At 34.0% G+C, this 19,681-nt stretch overlaps 1 protein-coding gene across 9 annotated transcripts in view; it reads left to right on the forward strand.

The window, feature by feature from the left end:
• Positions 1–19,681, forward strand: part of CNOT4 (CCR4-NOT transcription complex subunit 4) — a 135,648-nt gene that overhangs the window by 67,470 nt on the left and 48,497 nt on the right. For 6 of the 9 annotated variants that reach the window (XM_073238400.1, XM_073238406.1, XM_073238404.1 and 3 more), the window contains exons 2-7: positions 375–640; positions 8,175–8,372; positions 12,739–12,825; positions 13,548–13,649; positions 14,351–14,476; positions 17,195–17,328. In XM_073238400.1, coding sequence (XP_073094501.1) covers positions 467–640; positions 8,175–8,372; positions 12,739–12,825; positions 13,548–13,649; positions 14,351–14,476; positions 17,195–17,328 — 821 coding nt within the window. In that variant the 5' untranslated portion in view covers positions 375–466. The remainder of the gene's footprint in view (positions 1–374; positions 641–8,174; positions 8,373–12,738; positions 12,826–13,547; positions 13,650–14,350; positions 14,477–17,194; positions 17,329–19,681) is intronic. The other 3 variants (XM_073238403.1, XM_073238405.1, XM_073238408.1) reach the window with 1 other exon arrangement.

Raw genomic sequence — 19,681 nt, forward strand, 5'->3', positions numbered from 1 at the left:
TACTCTTAACTTTAGTTACATGGCAGGAGTCCTAGCTTTCAGGTCAACAAGATTGGCAAAAGACAGTTTAGAATGTGTTTTAAGGCTGAAGATACTGATATAAATCATTTGTTCCTCTATGCTATGCTATGGTTCGTACTGTTTTATCTAGGAAAAAGGGATGTTCTTTGTCTTTTATTGAATCCAAAAATAATACTAGGCTTCTTATGTTGACATGCAAAAAAATTCAGAGTTCCATTTTGAAATCTCTTCTGAGATGATAGCAAAAATTGGTCTGATTAATTTTTTTCAAAATTTTTTGATAATATGATTCATTGTTGAAAATTGCCATTTTTTCCAGTAGTAAACAGTATATTTTGTTTCTTCTCATGCAGGTCTTTGAAGTTCTACATTTTAGTTCGCAGTGCTGAACTTCCTTCTCCCTTAAATTATTATAAACTTTTGCTGCTGTTTAATAAACGTGAAGATGTCTCGCAGTCCTGATGTGAAGGAAGACCCTGTGGAATGTCCTCTTTGCATGGAGCCCTTGGAGATAGATGATATCAACTTTTTCCCTTGCACCTGTGGCTACCAGATTTGCCGATTTTGTTGGCATCGAATTCGCACTGATGAAAATGGGCTTTGTCCTGCATGTAGAAAGGTAAATACCCAGAATAAGTGGAGTACAGTTTTTCCCCCTTGCATATAAGTAGATTTAAAACCATCTAGAAACCACAGGTGAGATTATGTGTAGCAAGATTTTTTTAAGATACAGTGAAGTGGAAATAACACTGCCCTGAGAATCTGAGTCAAATCTTGACTTTGTTGTTAACTAAGTATATGATCTTGGTAACACAGAACCTCTCTGGTCAGCCTTTAGTTTTCTTACCTGAGAAGATTAACTTGATCAGTGGTGCTTTTTGTTTGAGTATTAGGAGGAAAGAAGCAATGGATTCAGATAGGATGGTATGAAATTGGAAAAAAACACTCAATATTATATCTGGGGGGAAATTCATTTTAATTTTCTAGTACAAAATAGAGAAGTTTTGATGTTTACTAAAAGAGGTCGTGCATTAAAATAACAGAGAAATTCTGGTTCAGAAGGTAATAGTTACTCATTTATTTGAGCCCTTAACACAATTCTAGGCTATTAATGCTGTCCTCATTGTACATTTACAGAATCTGGGCCTTTAAAGAGGCATAAACTAGTGGGTAGTAAGTTTAGGATTCAAATGTAAGTCTTTTGAGTCCCTTCTAACTATAAAACAAACCAATGGTTTTTAAAATTTGGGAGGTTTTGGTGTAATAATAAGCAGATGCAACAGTTACAGTGTCTGTAGTTTTCAGTGTACCTAGTACTACAACATATTTTGTTACATTTATCTATTTTATGTTTTTTGAAACCATGGCAGATGATGCTGCTTTTAAAATTCTGTTTTCCTATTGTTCATTGCTATTATGTAGAAGAATTGCTTTTTGTTTAATAGATTCCTTAGGATTTTTTATATAAGTGATCATGCCTTTTGTGAATAAAGACTGTTTTGCTTTTTCCTTTCTAACCCTTATGCTTTTTATTTATTTATTTTGCTTTATTGCACTGGGTAAGCCCTTCAGTGTAACATTGGATAAAAGTGGTAAGAACAGGTATCCTTGTTTATTACCAGAAGGTGTCAAATATTTCATTATTAGGTGTTATTAGGTATGCTGCTGACTGAGGGTTTTGGAGGTGGTCAGGTTGAGAAAGTTTTCTTTTATTCCTTGCTTACTGAGATTTTTAAATTATGAATGGGAGTTGGCATTTTGTCAAATGCTTCTTCTGCTTTGATGATGTGTCTTCTCCTTCATTCAGTTGAAATGGTGATTTAGGTTGGTTGATTTTTGAATCAACCTGTCCTTTCCAAGGAAAAACCTCATTTGATCATGATGTTATCCTTTTTATTTTCAATTAGCTAATATATTCAGAAGGATTTTTATGTCTGTATCATGAGGGGTATTTGTGGTTTTCTTTTATGTTTTAGATGTGGTATCAAAGTAATACTGGTTTTATCAAAAGAGTTAGAAAATGTTTCCTCATCTATGTTCTGTAAAGGTTTATGTGTGATTAGTATAACTTTTTTTATTTCCTCCCTAAATTCATTATTGACATGGACTTTTCCAGGGTGTCTTCATCACAGAGCTGCCTATGGAAACAAGCTACCACAGGATTCCTCTATGTAGATTTCTGAAAATTTTTTTTGGACTGTTTCTCTCTTTGTGGTATTTGCCACTTCTATTTCAGTTGCCTCAGCCTCTTCAAATTTTGATCATTGCCCCCCTCTGCTCAGTGTGACTGTTGGACCCAGTGCTAAGTTCCAATAAGTGCCAGAAGAGCAGAAACATGGGAAACTCATGGTTTTCATGGTCTTACTTCATTTTTTCCTCAGATGTTACAGACCTGCTGTTTGCTACCTGTTGTTCAATGTTTGAAACCAGTTATTTCATATTTTGTCTAGTTTTCTAGTTGCTTATACTGGTAGACCTTGTCTCTTTACCTGCTACATGGGCATAGCTGGAGGTGGAAATGTATAAATAACATTTGAACTTTATATCATAATATAATTGTGAATATTGACCTAACCAAAATGATGGTGGACTTGGGATATACAGTCAAGCTGGGTGAGAGAAAACTAGGTCGTCAACTTGTATAATGTGATAATATCCACAACAGAAAAATCAAGCAGCAGCAACTCAAGCCTGTTATTTAATGATGTTCTGGAAAATGACAAAGAAATCACCTAAGAGTCAACAAGATATTTCTAGGGAGAGGCAAGTGGTATGGGGGAGCAAAGAAATGGACAATGGCTCTTTTTCCTAATAAACTTTTATAACTAGGAACATATACAAGAAAAAACCAATGTAACTAGTGATAAAAAGATAGAGTGGGCAAATGAAAATCATAGGAACAAAGGTATAATAGTACTGATAATAGTCATAATCAAATTCAAGATCAAACACATTTTAAAAGGGCCAAGGAATTTTTTTTTTTACCAATAAAAGGCCCCTAAAGTCATGAAACTTTACTTAACAACAGACCTTTGTGATATGCTGAGCTGACATAAATACTAGAAGAAAGTGCATCCACATTCATAATGGAAAGACTTCTAACTTCAGTATTTTAGAAATCAAAAGATGAAGCAGGCAGTAAAAAGGAAATGGGAAATTTGAGTAACACAGCAAATATCTCCGTCCATGTTCACGACTTCATACAAATTTGTACAAAACTGTAAAATACAAGTGTAGCAGGCACAAAGATTGACTGGTAGGCTGCAACGGAAATGCCAGTTAATTAAAAAAAATAGAACTCACTCATATATTTAATTTTTATTCATCCTGCTTGGAATTTGTAAGACTTCTTGAATGGATTGGTGAGTTTCATTAGTTCTGGAAAAAATTAAGCTATCATCTCTTCAAATAATGCCTTCATTCTCTTTCCTCTCTTCCTGGGACTCTGATTAAATATTTTTCAGATCTTTTCACTGTCTTCCATGTCTCTTATAATCTCTTTTCTAGATTTTTTTTTTTTCATTACTTAATGTACTAATGGATGCTTTTTTTTTTTTTCCTGATCTGTCCTCTGGCATTTAAACTTTTCTTTTAGGCCCAGTCTGATACTAAATATGGCCACTGAATTTTTAAAATCTTAACCTTGGTGTTTCCCATTTCTGAAAGCAGTGTTTATTCTTTTGTCATGCTTGATGTTACTTTTAAGTAGATTTGTTAATATGCTGCAGAGATTTTCAAGTTTATCCTATGTTTGTTTAAACAGATAAGTATTATTGTTTTAAATCTATGCCCAATAATCCCCGTAAATGAAGGTTTCTGCTGGTCATTTAAGTTTTTTTTTCTTTGTGTGTTTAGTTATCTATGCCTGCTTCCTGTTTGTTGTTGTCATTGAATGATTTGTAAGGTTCTCTAGAGAGGCTTTGATTTGGCTTATCTTGGATCCTCTAAACGTTGCCATTAGGCATAAAGGTTGGATCCTGTAAGCATTGCCAAAGCATAGAGATCTTGGCCAAGTGTAAAAGGTCTTCAGGTCTCTAGGGTGTAAGTCTTCCCAAGGGTTAATTTCAACAACCTCTCTAGGATAGTTTTCTTCCACTACCCTTGTCTTTTCTCTTGTTCTGACCTCTCTGTAGCTCATTCTTATCCTGAGACTAGGAGAGCTCTTACGGGGTGGTCTGGGTCTCAGCCTAACACGGGGATGATCTTCCCAAGACACTTCACCCTGGACTGATTTAGGCTTTGAATGCTGCCCCTCTCCCCCGCATTTGATCCTCTTTCCCGATTTATTGTTACTCAGACTTTCCACTTACCTCTCTGGATTTTAATTTTAAATCAGAAATTGATTTGAGACTTCCCCACTGCATGTCATTATTGTTGTTAAGATGCTGGTTTCAAAATAGAAGTTTTATAAAGTATTTTTCATTGTCTTTAGCAAAAGGAAAGTTAAAGCTATAAATGCGTTTATTAATATATGAAGAACAATAATAAATGAAATTATTTCTAGGGTAAGAAACCAGAAAAAGAATAAACACAGGGAAGACAAGGATTAAGCAGAATTTACTGAGAAAGGAAAAAGTGCTGGTTCTCTGAAGAGACCTACAAAATAAACTCTTGACAAGTCTGATCAGAAAATAATGAGAAGAAACATGTAAATACATTAGGTGTAAAAAACATAACCACACATATGAAAGAAGTTGATTATACTAGAGACTGACTGTAAACCATCTTAATTAGAATTTATCACCAAATTAACACCATTAAAAATACTTTACACGTTAAAAATGCATTTCCACAGGTGCCTTATTAAGCATTAATTTAATATTTAACACACAAAAGTGCCAAGAAAGAGTTTCTGCTTATAATTTTTCATTTGATGCTATTTTCCTAGAAATTTAATTAAATTTCCTAGAAAATTAAGCTTAACATACTGTTTCAGTCAAAAAGTAGACTACTATATTTTTCTTTATATGAATATTTAATACTACTGTTACTGGCTTTGTAGGTCACACTCTCTTTTTGCAGTTATTCACATTAGGTGTTTTTGTCTCCCACCTTTAGTCTACCTCCCTTTCTCATCTTATTGTATCAGCTTGGTAATTTTCTTTTGTTGAGTTTGCAGAGTTGTATTTATGGTGGGGTTTGTGTGTGTGTGTAGGAACTATCATGAAATGCACGCTTTTCCAACTTTTTATGAAACCTTTAGACAGGTTAAGACTGAGATTTTGAATAGTTGCCGTTTGTGTTTATTAAACTGGCACATTTTATAGTGTCTAGAAACATTTATTTAATTCCACCAAGCAGCAGAGATCCAACTCCACAAATATGTTAAGACTAAAAGCTACTATTTATAACTTCCTTTAAGTTGCTTAAGAGATAAGAGAGATTTGGAAGATAAATCAGAGTAAACTAATTTCTCCTGTTCTCCTGTACCGGTATCTTTTGTGTTATGTAGCAGTTATCTTCCAATAAAGTTGACTTGAATGCCTGATAGAAGTATATTACCATAGAAAAAACTTGGAATAATATGGGAAAAAGACTAGGATAACCAAGCAGTGTTATATACTCAACATGATGTATATCAGTAATATACTTGATGAGAGTTGATATTGCGACCTGATTTTTGATACTTGTCATTCTCCATCATTTTTTGTTACACATTTTTTGCTTTTATATTACTCTGCATCATCTTTTATCAGAAATCTACAATGTCAGAAAATATTAACAAGAAAAAGCCCTGAGTGCTTGTCAAATCCCTCATGCTCTCAGGAGAATTGGAGTCTCAGAAGAGTTACATCAGTGTTTCTCAGACTGATGAAGAACCAGATTTCCACCCTCTCTCCCCCACCCCCCACCTCCGACTGTTAGGACTGATACAGGGCCCTGTTAGGCATGCCTAGTACCCAGTTTGCGTTATGTTGCCTCACCAGCTAAATTCAGTAACAACCGTGGTAATATCTTAATAAGCAAAGAGTTCACTGATAACGTAATTGAATATTGTGGCAATGTTAAGATGCCTTAAAATTTTTCAAAGTGCTGTTCTCAATTTTTAGTTTTTCTTATCATGGTCTGTGACCATACTTTAGAGCTAGGAGCAATTCATGTGCTTGATTCATTCAGGGAGTGGCTCATCACCACTCTAGATGTTAGTGAAGGGCAACAGCTTTCAAGTAAACTTAATAATAAACATTCCAAAAGGGCTATCCAGAAATCCTGTGGTAGAAAGTGGTTTTTCCATGTAGAAATGAAAAATCAAGGTAATCTTATGGAAAGGTATCTTAGTCTGTGTGTATGTAGTTCCTTTTTATGCTATGCCTTTAGAGCTCCTAGTAATTCATGGGATTAAAATTGAGCAGATAGATTAAGATTGAAAGGAGATAGGTACACAAGGGTAAGTGGAGAAGAAAGAGAAAGCTTAAATGGGGAAGAGTAGTTACATCATTGATTAAAGAATTAAGTTAATTATAATAGATCTTTACTCATTTGGTTCCTTAAATTAAAATGCAAGAATGTTTTGAAAATAAGTTTGTTTATCTTTTTAAGAAAGTTACCAGTGCTATAGTTCTGTTCTGGAGAGTAGGTTGGTGTTCATTTGGCAAATACTGAGCTCCTAAAATGTGCAGTACTATTTATTTATGCAAAAGTCAGGTGAATTTCTGAGCTAGCTCTTTTATGTGCCTCCCAATCATAGGTAAATTGGGAGTATGCCAGATAAGACCAGTTATCTAGAAGGTAGTGATTTTTAAACATAATTGAGTGGTATGGGTGTGTACATCCTACAGGACCACTAAGAGTTACACCTGAATATTTCAGAACAGGGTTTTTGAAGACCTTATGATATGACTAGTAGAAATTGAAGAACAAAAAGGGAAAACTCACTTTGCCTTCAGTGTTAATCTGAGTGCATTCACAAATTTGAGGGTTTTTATTTTTGTCTTTTACTTAGGTATGAAAAGGTGAAAGTAACTATTATGTTAAAGGAAAAACAAGATTTCAATCTTTTGGGGGCTCTCCACTTCTTCTTTTGATGGCATTATTTTTGATCTCTACTCCTGTATTCTGAAAGGCACAATTTCCGATTTCTGGGATCGCTTCATATCCAGTTTTAGTTATGATTGTATTTAGTGTGTCCCATCTTGCATTTTACTTACTATTAACTATTTTTTATTAGAAGTAAAAGTAACTGACTTGAATTCTGTGTGCAGGACACAGTTTTAATCACTTTACTGGTGTATTTTTTAGTTCTTACAGAAACTCTCTTAATAAAGTAATTTAATTCTCATTTTACATAAGAGAAGACTGATACAGACGGGTCACATACGTTAACCAAGGTCTCTCAGATTGTAAAGAGTGAACTAAGATTCAAAGCCAGGCAGTATGGGTGCACAGCTCTTAATCAGGCCACCATTAGCCTTGACATTAGCAGTAGGAATGAAAACAATATTGTAATGATAATATAATTACCGAAAAAATTTACAACAGTGTGAGTGTATTTTTTTGAGGGATTACAGTGACAATAATAGTTGCTTTATGAGTACTAGTTTATAGTAGCCTTTAAGATTATTTTCATTTTACTTAGGAGAATATTGAAGCATAGATTAAAAACTTGCCTGAGGCCATTTGGCTAGTAAGTGTTGAAACTGGATTCAAACTCTTGAGCCAGAGTGTCTCTGTATTGTTTATCTGCCCATCGGTGCCCCTCTTAGACTGGGAATGTATTAAAAAACAAGTACTTCATTAATCTTCTAGCACATAGTAGGCTTTTATTAAATATTTGTTGATTGTAATATATAAACGCATATTTAGATGAGAGAAATTATACTCTTTGCCTTTTATACAGCATCTTAGAAGCTTAATTTTCCTGTAAAGTATGTGATAGGCACTAGAGGGTATTTTTTTTTTATTTTAGAGCCTTTGGAGATGGTTTAAGTTTTAGTGCTAGAAGTGGTCTGTTAAGCTCTAAAAAAATACAGTTTTAAAACTATGTTATATAACATTTAACTTCTATTAAATAAAAAATATTTTAAGCAATTAGAAGATTCAGAAAAAGGGAGATATAATAACCACATACATATCATCCAGAATTTGATAATTGTTATTCATATTTTCTGTTTATTTATTTAATGCTAACTTTTATGTTTTTCTTATGCTTAAAGCCATATCCAGAAGACCCAGCAGTTTATAAACCACTTTCCCAGGAAGAACTGCAGAGGATAAAGAATGAGAAAAAACAGAAACAAAATGAGAGAAAACAGAAAATATCAGAAAATCGCAAACATTTGGCTAGTGTACGTGTTGTACAAAAAAACCTCGTCTTTGTTGTAGGTCTGTCTCAGCGCCTAGCAGACCCAGAGGTAAGACCTTTTCTGTTTTCCTTCTCAACTTGACATTTTTTCTTTTTGCTTATGTAATTTGGAAATAACTGATGAGCCTGCCCACTTGCAGGATTCCCCTGAAAATATTAAAACTTAGGAGAAAATGGGAAATGATTTTTTAATAATTGCTAGGAAACCAATGACCAGTTGTGATCATGGGCAAGTGTCTTATCTCCCTTGCCCTCATATTCTTCAGGTATAAAACTGGGCAGTTGAACTAGATCTCTCAAGTCCTCTTTAGTGAATACTAATAATTTATGAAAGTTGGATTACAGTTCTATTTTGCTATTAAGCCTAACATGACATGACTGCTCTGTTTCTTTCCTCTTTTCTGTAGCTATATTAGGACCACCAGTGGAGATGCAGTTACTTAAACCCACTAGAGATCTGAAATTTAAAAAATCCTCCCCAAATAGTTATTTTTGGTTATAGAACAGTTAGAGAATTGCTGCTCTACTGTATCATAATTCTTTACTCATTCTTTTTAAGCCATTTTTGGGGGGAGAGAATTCAATGCAGGGAAATAATGGACCAGGATTTTTGCCATTTGTTTGAAATCAGGGAAGATAACCTTTTTGCTTATGACCTCTTTCCTTGCCTTCCATCACCAGCCTTGTTATAGTAGTGTGACTCATAACGTTCCTTGATGCCCTTACATGCACATCAGCTAATTTTTCGTTGCTGATATACCAGGAGATGCTGAGTAAATTAAATGGGAATGCAGATAGAAGCTGATTGACAGCCAGAGTGTTTACTTCAGTAGGAAAGAGCTTCATTTAGGACATCTGCCAAAAGTACTCCTTGAGGAGAGTTTGAGGTAATGCTTGTCATGGTGTCAATTAGAGGGAGGATTATAGTGAATATGTGTAGGGAGGTGGGAATTTTTGGACTTGGCTAAATGTCCCAGGAGGAGGAAATTAAAGGAGTCTAAAAATTAGTTTTTTAAAAATCAATATAAAGAGAGTAATACGTATTTACTGATGGCGGATTTATTATTCATTGAGGCTGTGGTGGGCTTCAGGATCAGCAGAGGAGAAAGTCAGGGAGATCTTACTAAGAAGGCACCATCATTATCAGTAAACATGGAGGCAGCTCAAGAATTACTTGGACCTAGGTCCAGGGATGCTGGCATTAATGTTGCTATATGATCTTTAGGAAACTAGATTCTTTCCAAAGACAAAGGGATGGGTCTAGAGTTTGTTTATACGGGAAAAGATTTCTTCAATAAGAGATGTTAAGGAGAGAGCTCATTATAGGCCTATGACTCAACCTCAGCAGGCAGTTCTCCCTTTTTATAAGTTAGTACTTAACTTCCCAGGCAGGCAGAATTCCACTTCACCCTTGACAATGAACACCCCTACAGTTTTGCATCAACCCTTCTGTGTCTACCTTTTTCAACTCTGCCTTTTTCTAACCAACCTCTGCAAATTTTGTCTTTTACTTATTTACCAGCCTTTGTTTACTTCTACTAATCTTATTGATTAGAATATGCTTTTGTATTTCTGAAACTTCTACTCCTTAATGGAACTTTTATTTTGACTTTTATTTTATTTTGGATGTGGATGTACTGGATTTTGTTAATACACGCTGAATCTGGTCAGCTGAGACGTACAGAGCAGCCCCTGAAGGCTGGATAAAATTAATTCATAGTCTCAATCTAATGTCTGGATTAATAAGTTTCTTGCCTTTTCTTTAGAATTTGATTTGTTTTATTTTACTTATAGAGATTTCTTACTTCCACTTCAAGTAACATGATTCCAGTGACTTAATCATGAGTCTACATGTAACTAAAAATTACTCTACTGGTTTTATACTTTTGAAATCATTGTTACTTGGTGAGAGGTCAGTGAATTTTCTTCAACAGTGTTTTCTCTCATTTATTGCTCTTGAAAGGCCAGGAAGACCAGAGACCAGTATTTTATTTATTAAATCCTACTTCTAAATAATAATATCTTTAAAAATTCTCTTAATTTATCTATATAACCTTACTAGTTTAGAAAACAAAGTCAACTTCATTAGAAAACTGGAAGTTTCAAACTGTTAGTGTACCTTTAAAGTCAAAGAAACTCATTATTATTTACTTAACTTCGGATGATGAACAGTTTGTTATTTGACTTAATTTTGATTAATGAAACAGGAGCACTTAGGAAAATTTCAAGCTTATTTTGAAAATAATTTTTGTGTATCAGAAAACTTCATACCAAGAATGTCAGATGTATTCATTGTTGATCAGTAGAAGATACGGTAGGTAGAGGTTATGACTGGAAGTCATCCAGTCTTCTAAATCCCTTAAATTTTAGATTTGTTGGAAACCCATTCATTCATTCTATGGTTAATTCTTGAATACTTACCATGTGTTAGGCACTTTGATGTTGGAGATAAAATAGTTTAGCAAGCCAGGCACAGTCACTACCCTTAATAAGTTTACAGACTAGTAGAGAAGACAGAATTTAAGTACTTGTAAGTGTGCTAAGCATTTATAAACAGGGAAGTACAGGGCTCTTTGGGAACATAAAACAGTGGGGAGCTTAGCTAGTATAGACATCTGTGAAAAGCCTCCCTAAGGAGAGGATAACTAAGAATTATGAGGTATTAACTAGGCAACAAATACAGATAAAAGTGTCCCAGGTGTATGGTGATCTGAGAAAGCAGCTTATTTGAGGAACTAAAAGACTTTAAAGACACAACCTTTTTACAGATGAGGTAAAGACACGACCCTTTCATTTTGCAAATGAGAAAGTCAGGCACAGGGAACCTGAGCAACTTGCCTGGGATCACACAGCTATTTCATAGCAGAGCCAGGACTAGAAAACCCTTCCAGTCTTACTATTTCAATATATTGGAACACTGATGATCGGTCTGTCATTCATCCATCCATCCATTTATCCATTCATCCTTTCATTAGCTTATCAAGTTTTTATTTTCTCTCTAGTGTCCATGAGCATTTAACTGTTCCTAAAGAATATATAGGAAGACATTTTACACATTAGGCATGCTACTGGGCATTTATAATTCTGTCACATGGCCTTTAATATTCTATGTTAATAAAAAAGATGGCCCACTGTCAAGTAAATAGATGACACTGACTATGTGGGTAATGTGTGCAGGCTACTTTGCCTATTCCTCATGCTCTTTACTTTTTTTATTTATTAGAATAATACTTTGCTAGTTGGCTGTTACGTTTAAGTAGTATTTGCGATGTTCAACTTGATATAGAAAGTTTAAATTGAGTTTCCCTTGCTGGGGCAGACCATTTCTTATCAGCCATAGGGCATTTGCTAATACATGGAGGCCCATCAGTTCCAGGCCCAGTGGAACTAAGACAGTTCCATTTTTTAATACACATTGATTGAATACCTGCCATGTGCCAGACCCTGTGTAAGATACTGAGCATATACCAATAGCAAAGGAGTCTCTGCTTATTTACAAAAGTAGCAGTGCACTATGAAAAGTGCTATGTGCTGTGGAGGCACAAGAGAGAGTTCCTGACCTTGTCTGAGAGACATATATTCCTCTGCTATCTTTGGGGTAAAGTACTTCTGGCACAGGAATTATACAAATGCTTCTGGGTGAGAAAGAGCTCAGTCTGCAAGTGATTTGTTTGGCGTGAAGACTAGAGTGCATTGGTGAGAGATGAGGCTAGTGAGGTAAGTGGTACTGGGTTATGAAGGGCTTACCATGGTGAGGAGTTTGCACTTGTTCCTAAAGGTAGTGGAAAGCTATTCAGTGTTTTTAAGAACAGAGTGACTTGGCTGCAGTGTGACATATCAGTGTAATTAGGTACACATAGGGTGATAAATCACAAAGCATAGAAGGTTGAAGAACATTGTTATCATAGTTGAAATTTGTAGCTTATAAACAAAGCTTTAATATGATAAGTCAAATACAGTATACAATAGATTTACAAGTAAAGGTTGTCTCTACTTATGTCCGTTCTTGAGTTTCTATATCTGTTTAATACCTAATTTTGGTCATTGTTTTGAGAATTAATTTCCTATAAGGACCATCTGTTAATGAAAATGTGGTTAAGATGTTTGATGTGTTTTGTGTTTAAGAATATTGTGAAGGTAATATCCCATAGATTATGGGTGCAGGTATTAGACAAGATAGATAATACCAACCTTGGTGGATCTCAGTTACTAGTTAGTAAAGAATAGCTTTTAGACGCTGTTGATGATTTCTTGTAAGTTAACCACACAAATTAAAATTCAGAAGTAGTAATGTTTATCAGAAAGCTTGGAAATTATTTTCCTTTCACTGAAGAGGGAGAGTGTATGTCCCCATTAGGAGGATAAAGTTGATGAAAATGGGGGCAGTTTATACCTTATTTCTTCTTCTTTTTTAGGTGTTAAAACGACCAGAATATTTTGGGAAGTTCGGTAAAATACATAAAGTTGTCATCAATAATAGTACATCATATGCAGGCTCACAGGTAACTAATTATAGGGGTTTTTGCCTTTCCTCCCTTTGGCTTGGACTTTACCTCGGCTGTTTAGAAGGAAAATTTACTTTGTGTTCAGAAAGCTTGGTAATCAGGAATTTAAGCAGTTTAGTAATCTCTTTTGGTGGGGTGGCAGAATTTTTGGTGCTCATTTGACCCAGGACATAATAGTGAATTGATAGTAATAAGAGGGAGATAGTAAAACAAAAATTTAGTGATGCTTTGAAGGGAAGGGGGAGTTGAGACTATTATTAGGCACTCTAGTAATTAGATAAATGATTTTTAACTAATTTTCAGATATTGAAAACTTAATAGTGCATATTTGCTATGGTGGTATTAGCAGATAGACTACTCTTGCAAATTGTATTTATTGTGGGAAGAACATAATTTGACACAATGCACCCAAATTTTCTTTTTTTTTAATCTAACCAAAGTTTGTTTTTTGTAACCTTGATGAGCTTATCAAATGTCAAGCTAAAGAATATCTTATTCATATATGGTTTAGTTTACTTAAAATCAGGTAAAATTAAGTATGATTATTTAAAAATGAGCTAATATATGATTTTACCAAAACTACTACTACTTCTAATTATGGTTATTATTAAATGTTAGTAGTAGTAAAGGCCTTTACAATTACCAAGGCAGATGGTAAAATAATATTTTTAAAAGTTATTGTTGAATTTTAAACGAATGACAGTGGGTTTTCACTTTAGGGTCCAAGTGCCAGTGCTTATGTAACCTACATCCGGTCAGAAGATGCTCTCAGAGCTATACAGTGTGTCAACAATGTGGTAGTAGATGGCAGAACGCTTAAGGTAAGATGGTCCTTTTTATTTTGCTTTTTTTTTTTTAACAGGGAAGGAATAAAATATAGGAAGTAGAAGAGAGCCTTAGGCATCCGTACCAACCTCTGACAGCTAATTTGTTTATTGCTGACCTAATGTAGGGTCCTGTTTTACCAGGTAGGAATAAATACATTCATTATTAGGGGATAATCTTTAAAAATCTCCTCTATTTACACATACCTTATTTTGTGAAAATGGATCCATTAGTCTGCTTATTAGAAATAGATAATGGTTCTGATTTGTTGTCCTTAAATATTTGGACATTGCTCCATTCAAGGTTTGAGGGAAGGGTCCCACCAAGCAACGCTTTATATAAATGGAAGAAGGTTGGCATAATTAGAAAAAAGAATTTGCCTTCTTAGATGCTCACCCCTTAATATCATGGAATGGATTTTGTCTGTCTTCTCTTCTGATCACTAGGGAAGAAGATTTGAATGCTCAAGTTTTGAAACCATAGACTGAGATGTTTTCTTTAGTTCTTCGAAATGAGCATCATCTTTAATTAATCCTGCTAGTTAGTAATAGTTTAATTCTCTAGTATTCACAGCCATACAGCTTGTTTTGCTGTGTCTGTGCCTCATTTTAGGTGAAATGAAAACACTAAAAACGGAAATTCTCAAGTGGTGTCAGTTCACATTTTGGGTCCCTTTTCCCCCTTCCTTTTCCTGCAGGCATCTCTAGGTACAACAAAATACTGCAGTTACTTCCTGAAGAATATGCAGTGTCCAAAGCCTGACTGCATGTATCTACATGAACTGGGGGACGAGGCTGCCAGCTTCACAAAAGAGGAAATGCAGGTAGTAATGTGAATTATCAACTTTCCAAAAGAGGAAGTATTTGTCTTTTTAAGTTAAAACTGCAAAAGCAGAAACTAGGGATTTTTTTTTAAGCTGGTATTAAAATAGCATTTTCTCAAATAGTGTTCCATGGAATATCAGTTTTTATAGGATATTGTCATAATAAAAATAGGTCCATGCAGTTTGAAAATACCAGATTAATGAAGATAAATAGGTTTCTTTCCTGCAGGACTTCTTAGCGTTTTTAATATGCCAGTACCTGTCCAAGAAGGGAGTGTACAACCAGAACTTAATTGACCAAGAAAAGCATTTTGGTAAATGCTACTCTAGGTTGAATGCTAGCAAAATGAAAGCTAAGCAGCATACTGTAACTGAGTTTTTTCTCCTGCTAATTGCTACTCTTTACAGAGCATGCTAGAAAAAAGTACTCTATCAAATGTTGCTGATAAGTTAACATTTTTATAAAATGACTCTCCCCATGAAGGTGTCCCTTGAGTCAGTGTCCTGTAAGGGTGAATTGAAGGCTTATTATCCTATGTTCTTTTTTACATTTCCTGTTCTCCTGTCTCCTTTCAATTTGTAGTATAAACATGCCTTTACAAGTAAAAATGTTGACCATACAGCATATTAAATGAGGATTATACCAGAGCACAATGCTGCACTTCCCTATTATAGATGAGGACTTCAGATTGTTGCTGTGGACTTTGGCAGGAATACTTCTCACTTAGAAGGTGGGGGGCATTGATTGCTACCTTTTATTCTCCAGGTCAAACTAGAGAAAGTCTAGTAGGGGATCCTTGAAGATCAGATTTTTAAATAAAATCAAATATTACCTTTTTTGACTTGGAGTTAGTACAGATTAAATACCATTATGATAAATACATTGGAATTTCTTGACAGTATTGTCGTTATGATCCAAAAACAGTGTTAAAATAAGGCCTCTGTGGTATTTAATGGGGACAAATGATTTAACTTATTTCGTATTTAAACAAGTTACTGTGCTTCTTGTTTTTGTTTTGCTTTTTGGATGAAACTTTCTTGGTCAAAAACCTAAGACTGAATAATTCAAACTGAATTTTGACAAGTAGAGCTTGTCAGTGAAAATCTCTTTCCAAGAATTTCTAAGCTCCGTTGACCCCGTTTTAAAGTATTATTGAACAGTAAAGGAAAATGGATGTCCCTTGGAACTTATTTGTAATGGTATCTAACCTGTCTCTATCAACTGCCCCTGTAGAATCATTTGAACATGAGTTTGAGTTCTTTGTGTCTAATGAAAGCTGTAATATCTTCTGAAGTATTGATTGCAAAAAAGAATTTTTCAAGGCTTTTCATGTTTTAAAGATATAAAATCCACATCTAACTTTATTTTTTCTTAGTAATTCAAAACTCATTTCATCTTATTGTCCTGAATTCCTCTTGCTTTTCTTTATCTGAGTTTAAAATTACTTTGAAAAGAAGTTTCTTTGTTAAAACACCCTCTCAGTGTGGAAAGGAAATTTGAACAAATTATATCATGGCAAAAATCTTTCTTTGTTACTGCATAACTCAAAATTTAGTACTGTGTGAAATATTTAGAGATCCAGTTGAAACAGGCAAAAGCCCTCTCAGAACAGGGAACATGCATTGTGCAGTATATAGGATACAGTTGTGTGCAGTTAGGAGATCTTGCCCTTGCTTGTTTTTTTTTAATTTTGTTTTTGTTTTGATCTCTCTTGTTCTGGTTTTGGTTTTTCCCTTAACATCTATTTAGGCCATACTTTTAAAACAATTAACACCCAGAAGGTAAGTAAAAATGTCATTCCAGTCATGATATACATGCAGATAATAAAATGTTATTCAAACTGAATTCATTGTAAATTCATGGAAACATGATTAGTTTCCAGAGTCAGTCTATGCCTAATTTCTCCCATAACCATTGCTTTCTGATAAACAGCTACCAGTGACAGTAAATACGGACTTCTTTTTGTTGCATGTAGAGTAGTAGGGTTTGGCAAACTTTTTCTGTAAAGGGCCAGTTAGTAAATATTTTGGGCTTTCTGGGTCACATTGTCTCTGTAGCAACTGTTCAACTCTGCTGTTGTAGCGCAAAAGCAGCCATAGCTGAATGAATGAACGTGACTGCTCCAGTAAAACTTTACTTATAAAAACAAAGCAGCCGGCTGTAAATTGCCAGTCCCAGGACTAGAGTTTAAACTGCATTAATTTTTACATAAAAACAAATTAGTGGAATTTTCCCTTAGTGTCAAGATAATGAAAAATACAGTAAAACTCTTCATCTGTGTATTGCAATCTTAATCTCCAAAAAAAAAAAAAGGGTTAATTTTTGGTGATCTTCAGAAAATTCTCTAGTGGCCTGAAAGAAGACTTAATTCTTATTTGAAAGGTGGAGAAATAGGTTTAAAAAGGGACCTTCTAGTTCTCTGAGCTGCCAAAAACGTCTGTTAATAGGCTTTTCTTTCTGCACAGCAAAGTGGTTGATGAAATGCCTTAATTAATGGAGTACGTATCATGTAGTTTTGTTGGAAGAACATTCATTGGTCTAAAAGTTCTGTGATGGTCATCCTTACATCCTTACAGGATGTAAGGTCATCCTTACATCCACACAAAACCTTTACATGTTTTATTTAGAATATATCTTTAATAATTCTGATGTCAGTCAGTATTTTATATTGGCTATTTTGTGAAGCCCACTGCAGTTTTAATTTCTTCTTCTGTTAGGCGGGTAAACACCAAGAATATGAACAGAAGTTACTTCAAGAATTATATAAATTAAACCCCAATTTTCTTCAACTCTCTGCGGGTTCAGTTGATAGGAATAAGAACAAAGTGACACCACTGCAGAGGTATGATACGTAAGTACCTGTATTAGTATAATCATGCACTTTACCTTCATGTCTGTCAATCCTCTCTTCATTCTACGTTTTTCAGGCAGAATCTTTCTTAACAATATCTGTCATTTTTGCACAGTTGTTGTGCTACATAGGAACGGTTACATCACTATTTCTGGGTTTGAATATTTGCTGCCTGCCTGCTTTCTGGTAATACTTCCAATCAGCCTCTTGATGGCTGTCCTTTTGCATTGATTTGCAGACTGCCCTGAGCCCTGAGAACACCCTCCTTGATAAAAAGAAAATTAAGGAATGTTTATTATTAAAAGGATTTGTCATCTAATAGAGGTTTTCCCCCATGATATGAAGAGAGGAAAAAATACTGTAAATGGGAGACTGGGGGTTATTTGAAGCATTTGTGTGTTGGGGGCACAGATAGTCATAGTCATCTAATCTCAGGAATCACTAACATTTTGTATCCTTTGCGTGAAAGGGTTTTTGCATATCAGAATCTTACTCATTTTAGGAGACAACTTGTTTTGGGTACACCTATATTTTGTCAATGTTTAAAGAAATTTAATAGTCTTAAGTACTGTGTGATACAGTGATGTTTACATCTTGGATTGTATTTGGTTATGGCCATTTCAGAAAATGGTATAATTAATAAAACCAATAATTCCGGGGTTGTGCTCTACCCTGAGAGTTCCTGAAGTTTGATATATTAGGGTCTTGTTCATCTTTTTAAAAATCTGGTAAGTTTAACTTTCACGAAATGAATTCATTTAAAGTAAATAGCAACAATTAATTTAGATACACTGAATTTTTGAAATACTTATTCTGAAGAAATTTGTTTAACTGATGTTTTAAATGAGTGTCATAGTTCAGTTTCTGTTTTACACTAATGTAAAGATCATTTTTCAAATATAGCTGATAACTACATGGATTGTTGTCAGAGTCAGTTTCTTAAAAACATATTCTTGTATTTAGATTCTGAAGTCCTTGTTTTTTCTCTTTGACTGTAAAGATTATTTAAAAGACTATTCAAATTTAAATACTTATTTATACATACACACATATACCTATATGTATATTTGTATATAAATATATGTAAAAGAGGCCACAGAGTGAAACATAACATTACAAGTAATTTATGTGAAATTTGTTTATATAAAAGCAAAGAATAAAAACTAAATCCAAAAGAAATCTTTTTGGGTTGATAAGCTTGGACCCTTTCCATTAATTTTTTTGTCCCTATCCTTTTCTGCCCCCGTGTGTTTGTTTTACTGTGAACTGTATGCTTTTACTTACTTCATTGGTTGTGAACTTTGTAGGGCTTCGTGTAAGAGTGGGATCATTGTAGTAAAAATTTATTTGAGATGCTTTTAACATTTATACACATCATTGTTCTCATTAAAAATGTTATCATTCTAATTAAAATCATATTCTGGGTTTATAGTCCTAGAAAATTAAAGGCAGAAATTTAAAATTTCGATTGTCTCTTTTAGGTAACATTTGTTATTTCCTGAATATAAAAGCAGTATGTTTCTATTGAAGGAAATTTGAAAAACATATGAAAGCATATAGAAGCTAGTAAATATTGTATGTGTTCTTAGTCCTTAGATGTTTTCATTGAAAATGATTTTATGTATTTTCCTTGCAGTGTGTTAATTATTTCCTTGTAGCCTTTTAGGAAAAGCCCTTTACAAAATCCTTTGAATGTATAAATACACTGGCTTGTTACATTTTAAAACATTCATTATTATGAATATTTTTCCATGTCATGAAAACATAAATTTTTTATGGTTACATAGTATTCCAATTTATATGAGAATTTCAAATTTATTAAAGCAAACCTGCTGCTGCTGTGTTATTTTCATTTTGGTACTATTATTTTTAATACTGTGGTTGTTTTCTTATAAACATTTTGGTTATAGCTGTGATGTTCTTAGAACTGCTGAGTCAGGGATTATGAGTACCTATTTGCTTGAATTGAGTATTTTTTCCTGCACATTTGCCAATTTGATAAGAAAGCTGTCTTGTTTTAATTTATATTTGATAATAGAGTGAACTTTATAATGCATTGTGAATTCATATTTGATTGCCATGTTTCATTCGTGTAGTTAAGTGTTTTAGCAGCAGTAAATAGATATAACTTTCTGCAATTAGGTTTTCAATCTATTTGTATATGAAGATACTTGAATTTATAAATCAGTTTTGAAAGAATTTATGTTCTACAATATGACATTGAGTCCTCTCTACTATTAGCATGATATACCTCTCTATTTAAGTCTTTTGTTTCTCTTAGGAAAGATTTCTTTTTGTCTTTTCCGTTTTGTTGTATTGGATTTTCTACTACTACCTTTCCCTGTTAGAAAAT

The sequence above is a fragment of the Manis javanica genome, chromosome 6, assembly GCF_040802235.1.
Source record: "Manis javanica isolate MJ-LG chromosome 6, MJ_LKY, whole genome shotgun sequence".
In the NCBI taxonomy this organism is placed as follows: domain Eukaryota; kingdom Metazoa; phylum Chordata; class Mammalia; order Pholidota; family Manidae; genus Manis; species Manis javanica.